General features: G+C 35.6%; 1 protein-coding gene across 1 annotated transcript in view; it reads right to left on the bottom strand.

Moving 5' to 3' along the window:
• Window positions 1-19908, bottom strand: part of LOC145660648 (BRO1 domain-containing protein BROX-like) — a 62659-nt gene extending 42751 nt beyond the window's left edge. The window contains exons 1-4 of the mRNA XM_081725951.1: window positions 19661-19908; window positions 18444-18647; window positions 12285-12380; window positions 4961-5139 (exon numbers count right to left, since the gene is read on the bottom strand). Of these exons, the coding sequence (XP_081582077.1) occupies window positions 4961-5139; window positions 12285-12380; window positions 18444-18647; window positions 19661-19761 (580 nt within the window). The 5' untranslated portion in view covers window positions 19762-19908. The remainder of the gene's footprint in view (window positions 1-4960; window positions 5140-12284; window positions 12381-18443; window positions 18648-19660) is intronic.
• Between the last annotated feature and the right edge of the window lie 3225 nt (window positions 19909-23133).

Below are 23133 nucleotides of genomic sequence, written 5' to 3'. Positions count from 1 at the left end.
CCACTGGTTATCATACATATATGTATATAACAAAAGTTCCTTTTTGCAGATTTCTTAAATCTACACTTTGAATTGCAAAAGTTCGATTTTGGGGGAAGTATGAAGTTAGTTCATTGTGACCCGTTACTGCCATAAAAACTTCACCATTTTCCGAAAGCCAAAGATGACTTCGTTGAATACCAGTTACCGGTCGCATACTTTCCCTTTTTTCTTCCGGAAGTCATCGAATTCAGTTCCAGGTAACAAAACGAGAGTAATACCCGGAGTTTGGGCTTGCACTATACTCACGAATTCTCCTGCGGTTTTAGTGGGGACGCGGTGGCTCAGTGGTAGAGCATTCACTTCCGGTGCTTGGGGTCCCTGGTTCAATTCCAGCTCGTGCCGTTCTGCATTCCACCATTTCATTCATTTCTCATAATCACCGTCTCCTTTAGCCTAATCGTGGAACGTAAAACTTAAGGATTTCATTTCATTTTTTTCTTCTGCGGTTTTAATACTGTGTATCTGTTTTAGCCTAAGGCTATGGCGCGTTGCCACATTCTTTGCCCCCCCCCCTTCCCCACTACCGTCGCAGAGACCCTTCCTTGCATGGCCGGTTTCACTGCAAAAACACTGCTTTATCGGACCTGTCTGCATCTCGAACATCTGAAAGCGATTTTTAAAGTGGCATTAGCACCATCAGAAATCACTGACACGGTTTGGGAAATTGTAGACACTTATTTTCACGTATTCAAACCTTTTTCTATAAAATATATTTTCGCTTTTCTTCGAGTATGTTTAGAATCTTGTCTATGACTATGAGTATATGAGCCGAATCGTGTGTTTTATCGTTGTTTATTACAACAAAACTGTCAATTGTTTCATATTTCGGTACAGTCCAGTTTTCAACGAAGTCCACATGAAGTAAAATAGAATTTGTATCTTGAAATTTTATACGGTTTTCAGTAGCAATTGATTCTCTTTGGATTTTCTTGATGTAGTCATGAATTACAATTCTTACAGTTAAACCGGCAATGTACGATACGAAAACAGAAAGTGGCAGTTTTTTTTTTTTTTTTTTAACCCTTTCAGACCTGATTTTTTGTTTACTCTCCGGTGTTATTGATATTTTGAATTATTATTCTTTATGACGTAACAAATGAAATACAACCGTCAATTCGTTTGCGGATGTCATATTTAGAGAATTATGGACGAAACATTTTGCGTGCATTAGGGTTGAAATACGTATGTAAAATAAAAATGGGATTAATCGAACACATCATTTTGATCTATATAGTTTAGAAACTCAAAATACATCACTAAAACAAAAGGAGAATTTATTGCAAATAGCTTGTTTCGCCAAGAATAAAACAGCCTACGTGAGTGAGCTTTGTCCATTGTGATAGCTCCTGCAAGTAGTCTACAAGAAATGTGCATTGCTTCCTGACAACAGATTAAAACACCACAGAAATAGTGGAAAGTGATTTAGAAAAGTTCAAAGAATTCTGACATAAAAACCCAGCAATTTAGAATCCTCCAGAGTAATTATATTAAGCTTAAAACTTAATGTACACAAATGTGACCACCAGGTCTGAAAGGGTTAACGAGATCATTATTCTCCCATATGGCATACGTAACCACTTTCATTTTCATCAGGATCAATAATTAAAGACACCACACTTATTTCTTCCACTCCAGGACATTCACCACATTCTTGAAGAAGACAGCTGTCATTTTCTACGGATCATACTACTAAAGGAAATAGGTCACTCATAACAGCTTCAATAAGGTTGCACCTTTGATTTGTAGCAACGCAGTAGCAGCTAACTTAAAATTTGCACAATACACACACACACACAAACACACACACACACACACACACACTTCCCTCTCAGGTTGCGGACTAACACACTTTAGTCGAATACTATAAAATTACAAGTGACCCATTTTTATGCTGGGATTGTTCTGTTTAAAAATTCAGTAAATTTCTTTGGAACGCGTAAGAAAACGTTTCGATTTTTTTTTTAACTTTTTGTCATTTTTCAATCACTGTAATGACATCGCACTTAATTGAGACTTTGTCTGGAGCATTCCAAATCATACTGAGGTAATAGTTTAGGCCTTTTATAGATCATCAGAATTCATTGGATGGCCATTTCAAGTAAACTTAAAATTTGTGTGTTTCGTAATCGTAATTTCCACCTCAGATTACTTCAGTTTAAGAAAACGGAGTAGGGGGGGCTCATTTTACTATTTCAGAGAGCCTCTTTGTTCAAAATAATAAAAAAACAGCCAAGAAAACCTTTTATTCTTCATTTAATGAATATGAACCACAAACATCACCAAATCATTGCACTTTTATTGTTCCCAGTGTTGCTAACTGTGACATCAAAATTAGCGAAACTTCGCTAACTTTAAAAGGCTGCAGTTAATCAATGAAGCATTGGTCGAGAATGATATTTGATGTGTTTATTATTCAGGTAAAGTTGAACCATCTGACAAAATTTCAGAATTTTAAAAAATGGTGTTTTCGAGAAAATGGCGCCCAAAAATGGCGATTTTTGAAAATTTTACAATTTCTCGAATTTTTTGCGACAAAACGGTTGACCCCAGAAGCGATACAAATTTTTTTCGGAAAGCGGGTAACTAGGTCTTACAACCGTGAAAACAGAATTTTAAAATTCGAACCGGAAGTGCTCGAAAAAAATTCGCAAACTTCGACTTTTCATATAAATTGACGTTCATTTGTTAATTTATGTACAAAAAGATACGCATGCGCAAACCAAACTATAATAAAATATAGTTTATTTATATCCCTATGTACATACCGCAACAAGAATTTTAACTCTATCTGTCTCCATAGCCGAATGGTGAGGCTCCGAAATTGACCATTTTCCATGTCTTCTACAATTCATAAATTGTACTCCCCGTCTTTGATGGCCCATTACTTGGCGGGAAAATTTTTTTCGACAAAACAAAAAAAATATGGGTGTCTTAAAAACATGTCTAGTTGCTATAAAAAAAGTTTCAACAATATCTGAGATGGTGATGGTACATGCTCTGCCTGAATTGAAATGGAAGGCACCTTATAGAAAATATTCCCTATCTAGGGCACAAGTGCTCGGACACCAAAAGTTCTTTTTAGAAGGCCGAGAACAAGTGAAGAAGAACCTGTGCAGGAAGACTTTCAACATCGAAAACGGATGACAATGTGGAAAGAGTAAAATGTCTTGAAAGGATATATTGTCTATTGACGGTGAAACGATCAGCAGAGAGTTAAATTTGATCACTTTACCGTCCATCAAATTTTAACACAGGCGTGAGCCATGATGGTTCCAAAGAACTTCACGACTGAGCAGAAGGATAATTGGAGGGATGTGTCTTGATATTTTGGACCACCTTGAGAGGAAGCCAGAATTCTTCAGTCACGTTACTCGGTGATGAATCATGGATTTTTGGAGTACAATACCAAGACAAAACGCTAAAGTCGAGAGTAGCACACTCCAAATTCTCCCGTCCCAACAAATCAAGTGAACAAATAAAAAATCAATCGGGGCATCGTCCAAGGAATTTGTGCTACCAGGAAAAATAGACAAATTCCTCTGGTTCTTCGCTCCCCCTATTCGTCAGATCTCAGTATCTGCAACTTTTTTTTTTATTCCCCTTGCTCAAAAACCACCTTAATAGGTACAATTTTGTCACTTTGGATAATACTAAGAAGAGCGTAGCCGATGAGCTGAGAGGTATTGCAGCAGAAGCCTTCCAGAACGCATATATTTTAATCACGCTCGACTCTAGCCATAGGAGCTAAATACACTGTTCTGATTGGTTGGAGTTATCCGTTTCTCGCCACGTAGCATACATATAGCACAAATCAAACGCCAGTTGCTGTCGGTCCTCGTAGCCGAGCATGCTAGTAACGAAAATCACTTTTGGTGTGGGTTCAAACCCGGCTCAAGAAGTTGTTTTTTTTTTTTTTTAAATTTTCATAACACCTCTTTCATTAAAATAAGATGAAAATAATACTCATTTGCCCTTGTACGTAATATATAATGCTTAAATTGTGCTTTTTTCTGCCATTTATCTAGAGATTTCTGATAGCCCTTATAAACAATGCTGTTATAAACCAACAGGAAAGTAAGAAGTGGGGCCCTCGTGAAGCGAGGGGTTCTAGAGGGTAAGTGGGGAGTCAAAGATGGGAAAGGTGCCAGAGGCACCACGAGGAGGAAACGTACCACTTTGCACACACAACTTTACTGATAAAAAATGATTTACTTACATTACGAAACAGCTGGAGTTAGAAGCCCCCAGAGTTCGTTTTATTCCACCTTTGCCCCCATGATAATACCACGTGACATTATGACACACTCGGGTGGTGCAACTTCGATGTAAATTTAACCTCACCCGCTTCCTTGTGACCAACTTAAAAATAGCTGGCTACGGTAGCGCGTGGAAAAAAATATATGCTTCCGAAACTACTACGAAGATTGGAAACAACACCCCTATCGCTGAGTAGCTGCTCAAGGGAACCATTTTGAAGGGGCCAACCTTGTTTTGTAAAAATAATAAAATTAGTCGTTAAAAGAAAATCAGACGCATTACTTTTCTAATGTACCTTACATAGCTCTATCTATCTATCTATCTATATATATATATATATATCTGATTGGCATTTTTTCCCCTAGAACGTATATTATTCATAGTTCAGTCATATATTGCAATAGAAACTGAAAGTTGAAGAGAGCTTATTGATACAAAATATATAAAAATATTTCAACATCCTTTCATTTAACATTCTTTTGCCATTTCCTGAAGAAGTCCGAATATTAAATAGATACCAAAACAAAACTTTACACAACACACATACGTAAATCATGTCAGTTTGTTAGATTCATTGCGTGCCATCTAAGCAAATACATTAAATTTATTATGTAATCTCCTCTCTTACTCTTTAATCTTTCCATACTCTCGATTTTTTTACCTTCTTGCGCTTCCGCTGTGCACTGATTTAAGTAAGCCAGCAGAACTCTTGGATCTAAATCACTTCCTTCTAGAGTTCGTTCCTTAAGTCGTGGAATGAAGTTATCATTGACCAATTTTAGAATTCCGGCACCTTTCCTCAAACTTGTATGAACAGCTTTGGCTTCTTCCATGGATATACTGTAAAGCATACGAACCGTTAACACATATTCAAATGAAAAGTACAAGAAGAATAACGAATTAAATTACATAAAACCATTAATTGAGCACTTCTACATAAGAAAGAAAAGTAACAAAACTATCATAAGAAAATATTTTAAAATTCTGTTCGAATCATTATATTATGCGACGGTACTGAATGTCAAAACATAGATATAAAAGATACTGCACTTATTTACAGAAATAAAACTGATCAATGTGAAAGTCATTTGGAAACACAATTCTGTACATATTTAAACTTGAGACCATGGATAAACGACCATTTTTCCTAAAGAAGAAAGACTTCCCTCTATTCCCTGTGGCTTAGCAACCGCAAACTTCACTGGAGGTCGCGAAGGAGGCAATGCTGCCAGATTTCTAAACTGAATGACTTTGTTTTTCCTTGTTTGAAGTTTCTATTTTAGATTGTCATCTGATGACAGCAAAAGTAAAAGCTTATTTTTTTAGTTCAGCGTAAACACCAACTTGTACTATGTTGGAATTCGAAAGTTTTCGATAAAGTTACATGTTCATTTATTGTCCATAAAATATCTCTACGGAAAAATGAACTTACGAAGAATCTAATTTTTTTACATGCATCCTATTTTCTTTACGATGATACTTAAAAGAGGGGGGAAAGAAAGTAGGGGGAAGGGGGAACACTGCATCTAAAAGGGTAAATGCTTATTCTCAATTCCTGCAAGAGACTTTCTTTTGATGCTAAAGTTTACAACTTCAGGAAGGTAGTACGGTTATTTTACATTCTATCCCCTGAGTTTTATAGTTCTCCGGTTTTTGCAAGGCGTAATAAAATGAATCACATATTTGTAAATTTAAGCATGAATTTTTGAAAGTTTATATATAAAGAAAGACTTAAGCTTTCTTTTTATTATTATTCTTTTGCGAATTAAAGAAACGAAGAGAAGGAAGTGAAAATCCTTTCTCAATAAACTTCGTTTCTTATAGAACGATTCAATTTATTGTTTATTACCACCAATGTTCTCAATAGTTGTCAGTTGGTAAATTTCAGTTCTCTACATTCCCTCGATATTTCGACCGAAGTGATTGTAGTATGCTGGTGTCAACGTATTTTCTTGCTGTTTGGAAATATCGAATTTCTTTCGGCCAGCGGTATCACATGATCCGCAATCTGGTCCTTCTGGTGCAAGTAACAAAAAGAAGGATCGTGTACTTAGAGGTGGAGCAAAGCTCAGGAAGCATAGCATGAAAGTTTCAGAGGGCGCTGAATATGGTCGAAGGGGGCTCAACCCCTGGCCACCCATAGCTACGGGCCCGCTTTCAATATGCCATTGTTTAAGAAACCCGAACAATATGTATTTTTTTTAAATTAATACTAACTATTCAACTTGCCCTCATAAAGCATTGTTCCTTGGCCATGTATCCTCTGGGATACATAATGTTTATGAATATTTTTTTGCTTACTTTGTGATTACCTATTCTTGGCAATGTATCCTATGAGATATATGCCTTGTCTAAATAAAACATGTAACTAAAATGTGCAATTATGTCTATTTTTACAACTTTTTGACACGGAAATCGCATGCAGTATTTTTTTCTGAGCAACGAGTCTTCTTGTCAAGAAAAGGATTAAATTTCTTATTACTAAATGTAAATGGAAAAATTTACAAAGAATACTTTCAAAAGTCAAGAATATAAAATTACTGAACAAAACGAGAAATTTTTCGAAACAAGACGGAAAAGAATTCTTTGAGAATCGAGATGAGATGAGACTTCTTCTAACTTAACGAGACGTCAAGACTGAGTGACGGGGAACACTACTCAAGGCTGAGTTAAATCGTCTTCGCGCCTCCCAAACCAGTGGCCTTATTTAAGTGAAAGAAGACTACATATCGGATTAATATACCATACCATAAGTATTAACTGCATTTCTTTAATAGTGGCTATTTATTGGCTTCGATAATAAGAACCATTAACTCAGCCGAAGTCACTAACCTTAGGATACGTTTTGATGTAAGACATTTGCACTCAATTGAATTACATTGATTTCAATACAAAAGTAAAATATTTACAGATATCATTCTCATAATAGCCTGTTTTCAATTTTATTTTAAGTTTAGATTCTGGCAGCTTTATCAACCGAGTACTAATCAAATTTGCAATTTTGCTAACATTTTGCACTAGTGTTTGTTTCTAATTAGTACCTGAGGATATTTCAATAATAAAACTAAAATTATACTGCAATACTATACAAATTGACCTCATTTCTCTTTCTCAGCAATGGATTTTTTTTTTTAAATCTGTAACTCGTGGTCTGTAATTTTTAATGAAAAGTGTATGTACTGAATTTCATGCCTTCTAAGCGAATCCTGACACCCGCCATTTTCTAAAAAAAATAACTAGAAATTTGAATATTAATACAGACCTTCTCTTCTCTCCTAAAGGAGCAAAATTTTCGAAACCGTTGAAACATGATTTCGTCTCATTTAATGAAGAGTTTTATCCCCCTGGTTTCATCTTCCTAACTTCAAGGATTTGTGATATACTATATTCTCAGCAAAAACTATTTGAACCCTCTTTCACTCTCCTATAGGACATATTTCAAATTTTTTTTCTTAGCCCTTGCTTTTTGGCAAAGGAATATTTAGTACAAATTCCTGTTTATATCTATAATAGTTCGAGTTAGGTATTGATGAGTAAGTCACTTTAATATTCTTTTTATACTAGTGTAGATAAGTATATCTTTCAAAAAAAAAAAAAAAAAAGAAAGAAAATTCAAATCATTCGCGTTGAGTTTTGATATTTTCTTAAGATAGAAATACAAGTTTTTTTTTGTTTTGTTCATTGATTTGTATTTCTAGTTTGTTATTTAAGTATGAACCAGTTAGTTATTGATATTTTCGTCTTATTTGAATTATGTTGTAGGCACTGGATCATTTAACATTTTTCTTGGATCACTTTTTTGTAACACAATTCACGCATAAAATACAGAGTACGTTTCTACTACGGTTTTCTCCATGGCTTTCTCTAGAAGGAAGAACATATGGTGTCCACACATTTTCAAGAAAAAATGTGACAACCTTGTCCCCCAGGATGTGTAGAGAAGGCGTTCGTGGTCACTTATGGATACGCTTGCGGAAAGGGCTATTTCTCACGAAGGGTATGGGTAAGGAACGTTTATCGCTGGCCATGAATATATAAAAATAAGCCCTTTTCCACATTTCGGTAGAAAAAATATTGGTTATATTATGGAACTCCAACGGAAAACCATTTCCACTTATAATTAGGGCCGGTCCAAGGGAAAATTCTGAGAGCCACGAGTCTATGAATTGGAGTTCTCCGGAAACAGGGCCAAAATTTCTCTGCGTGCGAGCGTGCCGATATCTCTACTAACCGCGCAGTATTACGTCGGTACTTTACTATAGTATGGTATGGTACGGTACTTTCTGATATAGTACTTAGAAACGTTGTTCCTATTATATACAACTAATAAAATTTACACAATGAAAATGCAGAAATTGACTGTATATCTAGTCCATTGCTGAGCAACATATTTTATTTATTTATAAATATTCCTGGAAATTACCAGCATCTATTGCGTTAAGCCCGTCACGGCGAGCACATTACCCGGGGAAAGGGAAAGCGGCATGAAATCTCTGTTATGTTAGGTACCATGACTGGTGAGAATGTGAAATGCGGACCTCACTCAGGATGACTGGCCTGAAAAAGTTCTCACACTTTTATGACCGAGTGTCCTCACCGGGATTTTAGAGAATTATATTTGAGAGCAGGTACAAGCTTTCTGAGAAGTTTCAGCTAAAACACAAAACATCAAAATTGTATTTTTCTGGCCTCCTGCTTGGCAAAATCCCAATACTTTCTCCACATATATTATATTGAGCATTTCAACGTTGTTAGTCTGTTCAGATGTAAACTGAAAGACCTGAGGTAGTTTGTTTTATTATTATTATTATTAGTCTTAGTTCGAAAAAAAAATCTCCGCTATCGTTTCACATTGGAATGGTGAGTAAGGTTTTTAAAGTTAACAAAAATATTCGGAAACGTGGCAATAAATGAATTTGAGGTTATGTAGAATAGCGTCTTTTCTGAGCAGCTATGACGGGCCAGTATTGGTGACAAAAGCAAGATATTTTCCAGCAGCTTATTTCTGTCAATATCAAATTCATTTTAATGGGTCAAAACCAGGGTTGGCAAAAACCATGGTTTTTATTGGGGAAAAAAAAAACGAATTTTTTGGTTTAAACTTTTATATATATATATAATTTGCTCTATTGCATTTGTATCACATATGGACAAAAATAAGTTTGTTTCAATTTGGTGTTATTATGCAACAACCGGGTTACGCTGGAAGGGGGTCACTAAGCTTAAAGCGGAGTCCAAACCATTTCTCGACTTACATCCGAAACAAATTATCCTCCATTTGAACTTGAAACCGGGACTAATTGGTCACAAATGTGATACGTCTGCCGACTTACTCATGAAGGACTCCTGATACTTATACTGATCTTTACATACTTTTAATATAATTGTGAAATTATGAAGAGTCATTTGAGAAGGACAAAAAGATAAACAGTTGCACAAGTGAAACCATTATACAGAATTGCATATGGACAATTTTAAAATATTGCAGAGTACAGAAGGACTAATTAAGTTAGTTCACTACGACTTTGATTAGTCCAAGTTAAAGAAATACAAGGGCTTAATTTGCATATCAGTAAGAAAAGTGAATAAAGATAAGAATTATTTGACCCATTTATACATAAATAGATACCAAAGATACTTCTGATTTCAGTCGTGGGGTTTGTATGACCCCCCCCCCCCAATAAAGTACGGTATTTCGATGTATTTTATCAATAGTAAACATTATTAAAGCGAAACAATATTTGGAATTTTTCTTTGATTGCAATTGCATAACAATAATAACAAACTAAAAAAATCACAAAAGAAACATTCATAAACTTATAAAAAAAAAAAAAAAAGTTGCTTTTGTAGTATAATCTCTTTGAGTAACGAATGGGGAATTTAGGTCTGAATATAATGCGAATATGCGGGAGTGACACGTGATAACCCACAAATATGTGTTCATCAAGATTTTAGGAACACTTACACTTTTACGAACATTTTTCGTTTTTTTGGTTTAAACCAATTTTTTTTTATTATTATTATTATTATTATTATTATTATTTTTAACAGCTGGTTTAAATCAAGGTTTAAACCAGCTAACCGTGGTCAAAACTAACTGGAGATTAAAGTAACACTTTCTAAGTTCACTTCTTTCCCACTTTTGAAGGCTTGCGGTGTCATAAAGAAATTTAAGTTATTACTGATTTCGTATTTGTTCAAATTTTTCTGACATCGAAGTGGTGACTATCTAAAACCACATAAAAAAAAGTTAACCTTAAACGAATTCCTTCCTGATTCTGCCTCAACGTATCATGCTCATATGAAAAATGTTACTTAACTTTTTGTGATCAAAAGTCTCATCCGAGAATTGTGGACTGATCTCCGATTTCTCAGCCAGTTGCTTTGCATTGTTAAACACTGCTTAGACCTTTCTCCGATTGAACTTTCCAAGGCATTTTTCATACTGTCAATCAGGTCTAAGGCAATTTATAAATTTAAAGCACTTTTGAAGAAATTTACTTACAAGACTTAATTGTGAACAATGCCTTGTACCGTGTCACCAAGCAATACAAAAATTTCGTCTTTCAATTTCTCCCCAATACCATTAGCTGTTTTTCCCAAAAGTGTCAATTTTAGGATTAGTTGCGGCCTCGTATACTACATCATACACTTCTTCTGTAGTATATCTTAGAGGCTTAAGAGTGTATTAAAAAGCTGACCTTGTTTTCACTGGTCACTTAACATGACATAGCAGCATCATTAACCACGATATTTAAAAGGTGGCTCCCACAGGGTACATAAAATGCTCGGGGATTGAGGTCAGTAATTCCTTTTTGAACACCAACTTTCTTGTCTTTTATGTCTGAACTATTATTGAGTTCATTTCGTTTTCTAAAAGTGTTCCCCTTTTCGCAAGTTCATTTAACAGACAGTCAGCCAAACCCTCACCAGCAGTATATCTTACTTCAACAAATCCAAGAAAATATTCTTTCACTACGACTTCTTGGATACATCTGGATGAACAAATTTGACTATCGCCTCTCTTCTTTGTCAACAGCGTGTCTTAACATCGGCGCCTAATGCAGCTGCCATCTTTCGCATGAGCGCCGTTGGCACAGCTTACTATGTTGTTAGTTGAACACGACAAAAAAGGTTTAAATTCTATCACAGCCATATAACGACAATTATTATCTTTAGTATTATAATTAAACTTATAACGTAAGAAAAATATTATATATTTAGTATTGTAATGTAAGACATTATTAAATCATTGAAAGAAAAATACACCTGTACTATCGTTAGTATTCCCATCTGAAGTGATAAAGTTTATAACCGGTACGAATAACAAAAATATGTTCAGTATTCTAAGGAAATTGTAACAGACTGTGACACTACGGAAATCATAACATTTTAGGACTCAGAAATAAAAGGTGGTACCACTGAAAAGAACGTCTCGTCACCGGACTATGTCGGTAACGTAGATTAAGCATGAAAGTAAGAGAATATAAGCTTGGATTTAACGCAAGTTTAATGCACACCCATGTATATGTAAACAAAAATATACTGTCGTATATATGTGACCTGGTAGTGTAATGAGTGATTCATGTGGACAACAATAATACTGATCAACTTGCTCAAGGCATCTGTTGTCCAAAGACTAAAGTCAGAATAGGTCCTCAGCTCGAGTCCAATCATAGGTACACTTGTGGATTTATCTTCTTGCAGACCGCTTGTTATCTGGTTACGAATCTACCAATACGATTAATTAAGGCTAACCATACGCAATTGTGGAATTAACTCCGTGTTAATGGGGACCAAGTTGGGAGTCGACTGGCAGTCCTCCAACTTTAGAATCACTGATGGAGGAACTCACTACTATACAAAATTAAAACAGCAGTATCTCTAGACTTAAGTTTTTATGATAGCTTTCTGTTTATTCATTGTTCTTACATTCAGTCCCATTCGCCTGAAATTATTTAAATGCATTTATAATATTTACATACTCATCTTTTCCTGCAATCATGGACGAATGTTTCATAAACCAAATGGCAACATCAAGACACATGTTTGCTGCTTCAAAGACTGCGTCGGATTGTGACCTGGACAAAAGGAAAGGAATAAATAAGTGATACATTATAAGGACTAAAAAGCATACAAAACGGTTACCAGTAAAAACTGATAACCTCCTATGCAATACCTTATAATGGTAAGTTTTCATTAATCCATAAATAACTCAGCTATTAATTACCTCATTTTCATATATTTTAGTATTTCCAGCGTTAATATGTATATTTAGTAGTATTCAATAAGATTTAAGAGATCTTAGAGAATTTAGAGATTATTAAAATAATTTTTAAAATTTTCGATAATAATATTTAATACTGTCTCGTATAAGATTCTGACCCATTACGCAGCAGATTTAATGAATCTTAGCCATAAAACCCCATTTAAGTTACTGCAATGTTAGTTGTGTGTTCCTTTAATGTTCATAACCTATTACTTCGTACTTAAGAATGAACTTTACACTTTGTCGATGGAAGAAGCAAAACTTGGGATTTCGCAATATACAAAAGAGCCGACTATAATCAGCATCTGCTGATATGTAACTACAAACGATAATAACTTATTAAATTTTAGGAAACTTTAATTTGCTCAGCAAATATCCCCATTAAAAAAAAAAAAAAAAACGTATACTGTAAATTCCTCGAAAGCATGATTGCCAGTATACACAAAACCGAGCGTAATTTTGTTTTTTGCTTATATTTTTATTATTTTATTATATTATTTGGAAATATCTCCTTAGATCTTTTGCTTTCTATTATCTCCAATTACTGATAACAGAATTTTATCCATAAATGTAAGGAAAATGGAATAAAAGGAAATCACCTTCACACTCAAAATCTTACCTTGTACCCCTAACTTCAATTCGTGTTTAAGTCATTATCCTCACAATATTTCGATCCTCTCTGGGATCATTGCAGGCCGGAATCTATTTTTATTACATTATTGTTGAGTTGGTTTGGAGTTTAACGTCCCTTTCAGCAGCGAGGCTATACGAGACAGGACCTCTGATTAATGTGAAATCTGTACCACATGAGCTCCCGCCGGGAATCGAACCCAGGTCTTCCACGCCAAAGGCGAGTACGCTAACCGCTTAGCCACAAAAAAGCTCTTTATTACATTGTTATATCACTTTTAAATTTGTAAATGGAAAAATCAGCACCAAGCGTTCCGCGGTACACTTCTGTAAATTCAAATTCATCCCTTCTGAGTTTTTGTGCGAACAGACTGTTGCCTTAACTTCTGTGGTTTTTTAGTGTCCACCACAGTTGTTGCTCAATCCTGTTTACGAGATTGTAAAATAATGGAATAAATGTCACTTTACCCTTTGCACAGTCAGAGCACTGATAATGTCAATTGAGTATTTTTTATGTTTGGAAACACTTTTGCACAATATTCACACTTGATCACTTACTCAATTTTTCCTATAAACAGTTCCCTTGTTGAATTTTAACATTGACTCTGCTGGTTTTTGATTTCACTTCGTATTTTAGTTTAATAATCGCACTATTACAATTCCTTTTCTATTTTCGTCCAGAAAACGTTTTCTCAAACTATGGCTTCCGTATTGCTTATGACGATCAACGTAGTCACATCAATGGTAATACTTGTTTCCTGTGTGATACAAAATTAAAAAATTAAAATAAAATCGGCATTGTCACTGTTAAAATTCAACAAGGAAACTGTTTAATTATAGAAACAAAGGAGTGACTGATCAAGACTGAATACTGTACAAAGGTGTTTCCAAACAAAATTACTCAACTTACATTATCAGCGCTCTGACTGTGCAAAAGGTAAAGTGACATTTATTCCATTATTTTGCAATCTCGTAAATAGCTTTAAGCAACAACTGCAGTGGACACTAAAAAGCTACAGACGTTAAGGCAACAGTCTGTTCGCACAAAAACGCAGAATTTACATAAACCGCGGAACACTTGGTGCCGATTTTTTTATTTACAAATTTAGAAGATAGAATAATGGGATAAAAAACAGATTCCATCTTGCATCACATCTGCGCTTGGGGATGATCCCAGAGAGAATCGAAATATTCTGAAAATAACGACTTAAATACGAATGGAAGTTACAGGTACCAAGTAAGATTTTGAGTTTTAAAATATGTACCCAAGTAGGGTGGAACCGGCTATAGTCGACCTAGGTTAGTAGTCGACCACTTGGAAAAAATACATTGTTAAGATTAAGTCTATTCCATTGTGAATTCCAATGAATGTCTTATTGAAAACTTTAAACATTGTCTGGTATCACTGCAAACTTGTATTGTTTTGTTTGACACGGTTAGCCTGAATCGCGCCAAAGTGTTTAGGACTATAGCAGGAGACGGAAGAAACACAGAAGGATCATATTTTTTTGGAATACTGACAACGGGTAGAAAAAATGTGTTTATACAATAATGGCCGTTACTAATTCAGGTTTTAATATTCAAAAAGCTTGTGTTGGGTTAGTTCTTTAGTTTAATACTTGAATATAATAAAATTTGTTTCTTTTGGGACAAAGAATGGGGGAGGTCGACTACTGCATTCTTTCAAACGGTCAATTTCTATAGTCGACCAGGGTGGTCGACTAATACCATTTGGAAAATTCGTAAGAAATTAATTAACAAAGTATAGGGCTTGAAAGGTTTGAAGTCAATATGCTCATTAGATCACAAAAGAATTAATTTAAACCAACGGAAGCAGTAGGCGACCGGGGAGGTCGAGTACTGGAAACAAAGTGGTCGACTTTAGAGAAGAGTAATATTTGTGATAAGAAAATGAAATACAATGAATTTGAAGAAATTTAAAAAAGCACATGAAGAAAATTGAACTAGAAACAGAGAGAGAGAGAGAGAGATTAGTATTGGATGTCTGTAAATACCTATTGCGTGCCAATATTTGATATTGTAGTTTTGAATATTCTATTCAGACTTGGATCTCATGCCTTTGATTTAGGTGCTGAAGAATGTTGAGTGTTCTCTCCTTGCAGAATATTGATCCATTATTTGACTTGCTAAGAGGGAGAATGAGATTCATTCACACTATGAAGCTACTTGTTCGATTAATTCATTAATTTGTTTATTTTTTGCAAGAAGCTGAAATCATATCCACTCTCGCCGTTGAGGAATGGAAGACCTGGTCCTGCCTGGTATTATTCATTTTTGAGAAGGCACCAAGAAGTGACTGAAAGGACAGTGGAAACAGTATCTAAAGCACGTGTGTTATAGAGACTGCAATCAGATCTTGGTTTCAGGAACTGAAGGAGTACCTAACTAGCGTTAATTGTCATGATTTGCTGGAAGATTTAGAAAGAATTCTAAATGCTGATGAGACAAACTTTCAACTGTGTCCTCGAACTGGGGTAATTTTGGGACCCAAAGGTTGGAAAAACTTATATGAAGTGGCTCCTGGAACAGAAAAGGATACAATTACAGTTCTAGCTGGATTCAATGCTGTAGGAAACATTTTGCCAACTTTGGTAGTGTTCCCCTATGTGAAGCCACCCAAAGATTTGGTAAATACTGTACCAAAAGAATGGGGATTATGATTATCTGATAGTAGATGGATGAAATCTGAAACATTCTATGAATGCATTGCTAACGTTTTGCACCCTTGGTTGAAAAGAAGAAATACAAAGTTTCCCGTGCTTTTCCTCGTTGGCGGACATAGAACTCATTTAAACTTGAACACTAGTAACTTGTGCTCTGAAACTGGCATTATTCTGTACGCCTTGAACCTCAACGCGACCCACATATTACAACCGGCAGATGTAGATGTATTTACAAGTTTAAAGGGTTCTTGGCGGAAAGCTGTCCACAAATAGCAAGCCGAAAATTCGTATAAGGTCCTCATCAAGTTAGATTTTTGTCCACTTCTAGCTAAAGTTATACAAAATCATGCCAACCTTGAAATCATAAGGAATGCCTTTCGAAAGTGTGGATTCTTTCCATTTGACCCAAATGCCGCTGATTACACAAAATGCATTGTCCCACCAAACGCCTCACAATTCAGTCACGCGGTAAGTGTGTGTGAAATCCCACCACAATCTACGAGTGAAACCCCATCAGCTTGTGAGCCAACAGTTGCGGCATATAGAAATACTGTTGAAGTGATGAAGTATAAACTAGGATTGGAAACATTGGAAACATTGGACAAATTTGAGATGGTGAGAGAATCGCAGGGCGAATCAAGTGTACGTGATGAAGAAACAATATTATTTCAGTTCTGGCAGAAAGTACAACAGAAAGCAAAGAATCAAACTGAACACAACAGTGAAACTTCGAATGAACAAGGTTCCTTACTCTCAACTCCTGAGGCTTTAACAGTTGATGTTAGGCATACAAGCACTAGTCCATTGACATTTAATGATTCTCCTCTCAGCAGCGGGCAAGATGTTCCTCCCGAATGTGGAAGTAATCAAGCTTCATTGGAAAATTGTGAGCAGCATCTGTGGTGGCCAACAAAGGTAGACTCTGAGAAAACACGTTGCCGGGGAACTAGATCGAGATCTTCGAACAAAATTCCATTTGCATATCTTCCGCAGAATGGCAAAAATATTATGAGGGAAAGGAAGAAATGAAACGAAGGAAGTTAGAAGAAAAAGAAAATTGAAAAGGGGCTTGCCTTGAGAAGTTTTCAGCGAAAGAAAACAACAAGCGTTCTGGCAATAGAAAGAAAGTACACAAAGGAATATCAAGTTCTGAGAACCGGAAAAGCATTCCTGATAGTGGCAATCATGAGCAAGAACCATCGAACCCATGCGAAAACAGTGCTTTTGATATCCCTGAGCATTATTATTGTATTCCTGAATCAGTGGAACGTGATACAATTAAACATAAAATTTGCAGACAATGCAAAGGAAATATCGACGAAAGCAATAAATTACAGCCCAAATGTGTAACTTGTGCAGACTGTTTGTGCAAAACCCATCTTCCATGCATTCCCAAAATTCGCAGAGCGTTCTTCCTGATTTGGAAGCACATACTGCAGAAGAGTATGAAGATTTCCAATGCTCAAGCTGTTTCTATCAATGCGAAGATAGCGACAGCAGGGATGAGGATTTTCTTCTGAGTCAATGTTGTCCTTAGAAATGACTATTTATATCTATTTCTATTATTAATTTAAGCTATAACTATTCTATAAAGAAATCATTAATTGCTGTTATAAACTATATTTATAATATGTTACGTTAATTTCTTGTTCAACTTTAAAAATAGCCTATCTTCGCACATTCATATATAATTTGCACGAATTTGTCGAATAGGCCTGTATTTATTTAAAAAAAAATTGTTGTGGTTTAGATCCTATGGTAGCCACAATTTTTATTTAGAATATTGTGAATTATAAATGTTTTTATATCAATTTCTGAGATTAGCTGGACAATTTTATAACTTAGAAGTCCTGGTCGACTACTGGTATACGTAGTGGTCGAACTTAGATTTTGGGTGGTCGACTACAGCAAAATTTGTCACATTTATAATAAAAAAGTGTAATAAATTAATGTAATAAAATTTTTGAAAACTAACCTAATCCCATGATTCTAGAGAGTGCACAGAGTACTATACACATTTTTTGGACATATTCAATGAAAGAAAGAATACAAAATACCGACTTACGTTTTTCGTAATCAAATTCGGTCGACTATTGGATAGTTTACCCTAACTAAATTACCTTCAAAATTGAGGGGACAATGTGCCATTAAATGAAGCGAATTATGTTAGGATATGGAATCTAGTTTAGAATTTACATTTATTTCAGGCGATACGTATTTGAAAGCTAGGTCTATTTACCGATAGATCTTGCCCTGTTTCTCAGCCAAATGCAATATATTAAATTCTGTAATACTTTACAACATACGAAACATTAAATATTCTCATGGTTTTCCAAACTATCACGAACGCTTTCTATGGACGTGAACATTTCGACAATCTAATGGTTAAATGACCTTGGTGCTGCAAAGAAATATAAACTAAATCCAGTTTTTAATCAGCACATTTCGAATTCCTAAACGAAAAATGAATTTGTATTTACAAGAAATTAGATTGCTAGCTACATTTGAAACAGAATAATTCGCAAATACTTCTCTACACCTAATTCGTTACCTGTACTTACTGAGGCGTACTTCCAAGCAAGGAATGTGTCCATGTAAAGCGTACAGAAAACCGAAGTTTACTTTCTCCTCCACTATTATCACATGGCGAAAGAAATCCGTGTAAAAGCGCCAGATATAAATTCAACGCAGTTTCCATCGTCTGCGTATCATGATGTGGGTCAGGCAGTAATTCTAGTAGTCTATTCCTTGACGCTCTTAGATCGCTGAAAGTATAGTAAAGATCACTAATAAATTTCCGTTTGCAATCCCTTTTCCTCAATTGAATAATGGAAGAAAATCAATGAAGTGTCTTTATATCTAATACCTACCAATATCATTTGTATCTATATCTACTACATTTCCAAAAACGCAATATTTAGAGCTTTTTATTTCAAGTATGACCTGCTGTCGATGTTTTTTTTTTTTTTTCCTTTCCTTCGTAATGAGCTAATCCCTGGAAAACCGGGGTTTAAGTCCTCATGAACCTAATCTGAATGTGTAAGACCATTATATTTCATTTCCTGCTTTCAGAGATCTCCTACATTATCTCTAATTAATTAACTAGTAATTAGTAAAAATGTTTGGTTGCAATATTTTCTTCCGTGTAGTAGAGCGTTCACCTCCGGTGCTTGGGGTCCCTAATCCGATCCCAACTCGCGCCGTGTGGACTTTGTGGTGGACAAACATCGTGCTCGTGGGTTTTCTCGGGGTTCTCCCGTTTCCTCCCACTTTCTTCATTAATTTCTCATCATCACCGTCTCCTTTAGTCTAACCGGCATAATTGTGGGACGTAAAACTCAAAAGATTTCATTTTTTCTTTCGTGCAGTTTTACTACACGGATCCATAGTATAAGTAGTAGCTGAAGTAGGAGTAGAAACGGATTAGAAGCCCCGCATGGGTTCGTTGGGTTGTTCTCGACATAAAATGGGCAAATTAAAGACTTCCCTATTTTGGGGGGGGGGGTGCTTGCACAATCTATGGATCCGTATAGTAATACTGCACCTTTTTCAGTGCGACCGGGAATCAATCCAAGGATCACGCACACCAAAGGCGCGAGCTACTGGACTAGCGGGATAGCTCCTTCTCATGTTATTTTCGGATTTAACAAGTCTAAAAGCCTATCTCGCCAGTCTTCATCTGCACTTCTTAAATGTTACTGAACCGCAAGTTTTACAACACACTATTACAAATGTTACTAACGAGCTTATTGCCACAATTATTCATACTACTACAAACCTGCATATTTTTATTGAATCAGGTGATACACCGATCATTGGCAAATCAAAGTTTATTACAGTTGTAGCCTTTAGTAAGTTTCTGTGAAACCAATGAGCCATTTTCTTAATCTGTCAATACAGCTCAGACAAAAAGCAAGATAATATTACACTGAGTTAAATAGCACGATTGTTTTACATTATTGCACATAATATCTTTGCTATGACAGATAACAACACGCAAGCCTTTCTTCTTCTTTTTTTATATCCAGAAGACTCGTGACAGAGATGGAACGTTAATTAAAAGAAGCATTCGATTCGGAGAACACATATGGGAATTCGGACAATATGGCCCCAGTATAAACACTGTAGTCTTGAAATCCTATTTAATAAAATGGGGATTTCCACTGAAATATGGCTAAAATATTTTTTCCAACGTTCTCTCTCTTCTTTTTTTTAATTGGAGATGTCACGGAAAGAAATACTGTCCGAATTGTCTCGAAGAAATGAAATTTTGTTTGTGCTCGTCATAGGTGCCCCTGCAATTGACGTATCCATTACCCCAGCACATCGAGTGTGCGACACAGCATAATTATATTTTTTTATGTGATACTGAAGACTGCAGATATCTAAATAGTTAGGGAAGAAGAATTTCTGAGAATTGATCTATCACAATAGTAATTACTAGAGAGCGGATTTTAAGGTGCAACACCTTTTCTAAAAATGTAGTTCTTAAACAAAGTTCAAAATATGTATTTCCGGGCATAAAACGAACTGAAATGAAGGCACTTTGTTGCACCTTTTTCGAGAATGTTTCACCTTTATTGCTAAATTAATAAAATTTCCCCCTTTTTAACTTCTTTTAGCCTTCAGCATCTTTATTGTCCCTTTTTTCTATTTATTTTTAATTTGGACAGAACACTATGTTTTATTTTCAATCTGGTTTGCACATAATCCATAAATTTAGACACAATCTTGACGGATTTCCTACGGACAAATTTGAACTGAATTTGCGAAACAATCCGGAAGTAGAAACCTTTGCAATGTCAACTGAACTTCCTGTCCATGTGCTTAGAAGATATGCACCATTGGTTTCCATTGATGTCGAGCAATGTTTAATGGATCACCTGAACTCCAAGCAACAGAAATTAACATTCGAAACCATAGAAATGTTGTGCATAATCAAGAATAACCAGTTTCTAAAAACCCAGTGGTATGGAACGGTTTCTCAAGCCACAATATTGCTAAATTAGTTTTTTTAAATACCCAGTTGGTTTTAACTAGTGCTGTCAAAATCGGTTTTTGAAAAACCGAAAACCGGTTTTGAAAAAAAAGTGAAATTTCATAAAACCGAAATGTCAATTTTGAAAACCGCATTTGCGGTTTCGGTTTTGAAAATTGCTTTTGCGGTTTTCGGTTTTCAGAAAAACCGGTTTTCTCAAAAAACCGAAAACCGTAAATGTCACAAAAAATTGACAGCACTAATATCAAGTAACGACGAGAAAACAGCAAAGATTTTTTCCCTATTTCGGCTCACAGTTGCCAGATGGAGGGAAATTTCCCTCAGCGTAGGGAAAAAATGCTCAAAATTTACAGAGAGGAAAGAAGGTATTTTTTTCTTAAAATGTCTTAAAGTGTAGGGAAATTCTTGTTGAGTATACTTTTACAATTGGCAGAGTAAAAATATAAGTTGCAATTTCTCACAAAGAGGCACGGCTATCGTTATTGGGAAGCATGAGCGCCGACACGAAGAAAACATTGGGGGGGGCTCAACTACTCTAAATAAGAACAATGGATGTAGGATTAGTTGCTTGAAAACCAACTGGTTTTAACCAGGGTGGATTTAGACATCTTGTAGCCAGTTTTCCCTCCCCCCCTTCGTTCTGGTTAACCGTTTTCACTCACTTTCTCACTATTTACGTTCCTCATTTCTGTGGGTCAACAATGTACTACTGACAGCTCGTCACAATGCAGTTGCAGCCCTCTCCGCTGGTCTAGTGGCTAGCATGTTTGCATTTTATGTACATAGTCTCGGGTTCGATTCCCGGTGGGAGAGCATAGAACGACAGTGGGTCGGATTTCAGCTTAAATTGTAGATCCATGTCTCATATAGCCTTGCTGCTGAAAAGATACAATGAATGATAATCAAGTCAATTCAACAATACAGTTGCAACAATTCAGAAACGATAGTGGCTGAGAATTCACTATAATCAATAAACGATTTAGCCTTTTATCGCATAATAGGTTCAGTTAATTTCTGCAAGTATAATAAAACCCCTCAATGACGAACATCAATGGGACATGACCAGGGTGCGAATTACCGGGGGGATGAGGGGGATTTCCCCCCTTAATCACATTTTGTTCCCCCGCCAAAGAACTCAGCTGAAGTATCCCCACCGGGGATACTTGTTTCCCCCCCAAACTATGCTCAGTGTAACTCCAAATTTCTTCGGAATGATCGATGTAAACTACTCAGTTTTGGTCATTTCTACTTACCACCTAATTAACTACTATTGTCAAAGTTGTTTAGTTGAACTATATTATTATGACTACGGTTTTTACTTGCAACTGTACCTTCGTATCATTCAGTTTGTCATCGTTCTTGAGTTTGAATGCACTAATTGCGTATAACAAAGCCACATATGGATTTATAAATGTTCTTAGCGGTTGGCCAAGAAGAAGTAAACAAATAGCTTCTTCTACCATACTTGGCGAAGTTTAGACATGTCATATTCATCCTTTACATTTATATCGATTATAATCTTATTTTAATTTTTGTTATAACATGTTATTTCATTTTCCAGTGTACGCTTTGTTAGCACATTCTTCATTCCCTAGTAGGTTGTGTATATGCAACTCAAAAGTTGCATTTAATTTGTGATAATTAGCATAGTAATCATTGCCTTTTACAGTTTACCTAATGAACTTTTAAAACTGTACTCAAAATCTGAGATATAGGTATTCTCTCGTAAGTATATGTTAACGTACACGCTGGAGATACGCTCTTAGTAAGCAGAAATGTTAGTGGAGGTGATTTTTAGGTGAATAAGCGCAGAATTGAAGATTTGTTTCAGCATTTGATAATACGACTGGTTCTCCGTGTCATTGTCCGTGTTTGTATAAGCATTTCAACTAGAGCGGGGTTTTTAAAAGTTAACCCTCCATTTTTTCATCTTTCTTTTCGCTGTACAGTTTGCTGTCCACGCTAATAATGTTGTCTGAAACTCTTCAATGTAATGTTTTACTTTATTTGAATAACGCAGCCCATAGTGAATCAACTCATCTGCAACTTAACAGTAAAGTAATTGTAAATGTTGACTTCCTGAGCCTTATCCCGGAATCGATATTTGGAAGAAAAAAGTCGTGAAGAGCGCAGCTTTAGCGGGGAGTAGAAGCATAAGCTCGAAATTTGAATTGAGATATTTTAAATATTTGGCCATCGATTTGACCTTGATGTCAGAAATCGGGACCAGCAACAATCCATTTCTTGTTTGA

This window comes from Thermobia domestica, chromosome 9, assembly GCF_964235325.1.
Source record: "Thermobia domestica chromosome 9, izTheDome1.hap1.1, whole genome shotgun sequence".
NCBI classification, from domain to species: Eukaryota; Metazoa; Arthropoda; class Insecta; order Zygentoma; family Lepismatidae; genus Thermobia; species Thermobia domestica.
Note: the sequence above shows the minus strand (reverse complement) of the source record. Positions and strands in the feature narration are given on the sequence as shown.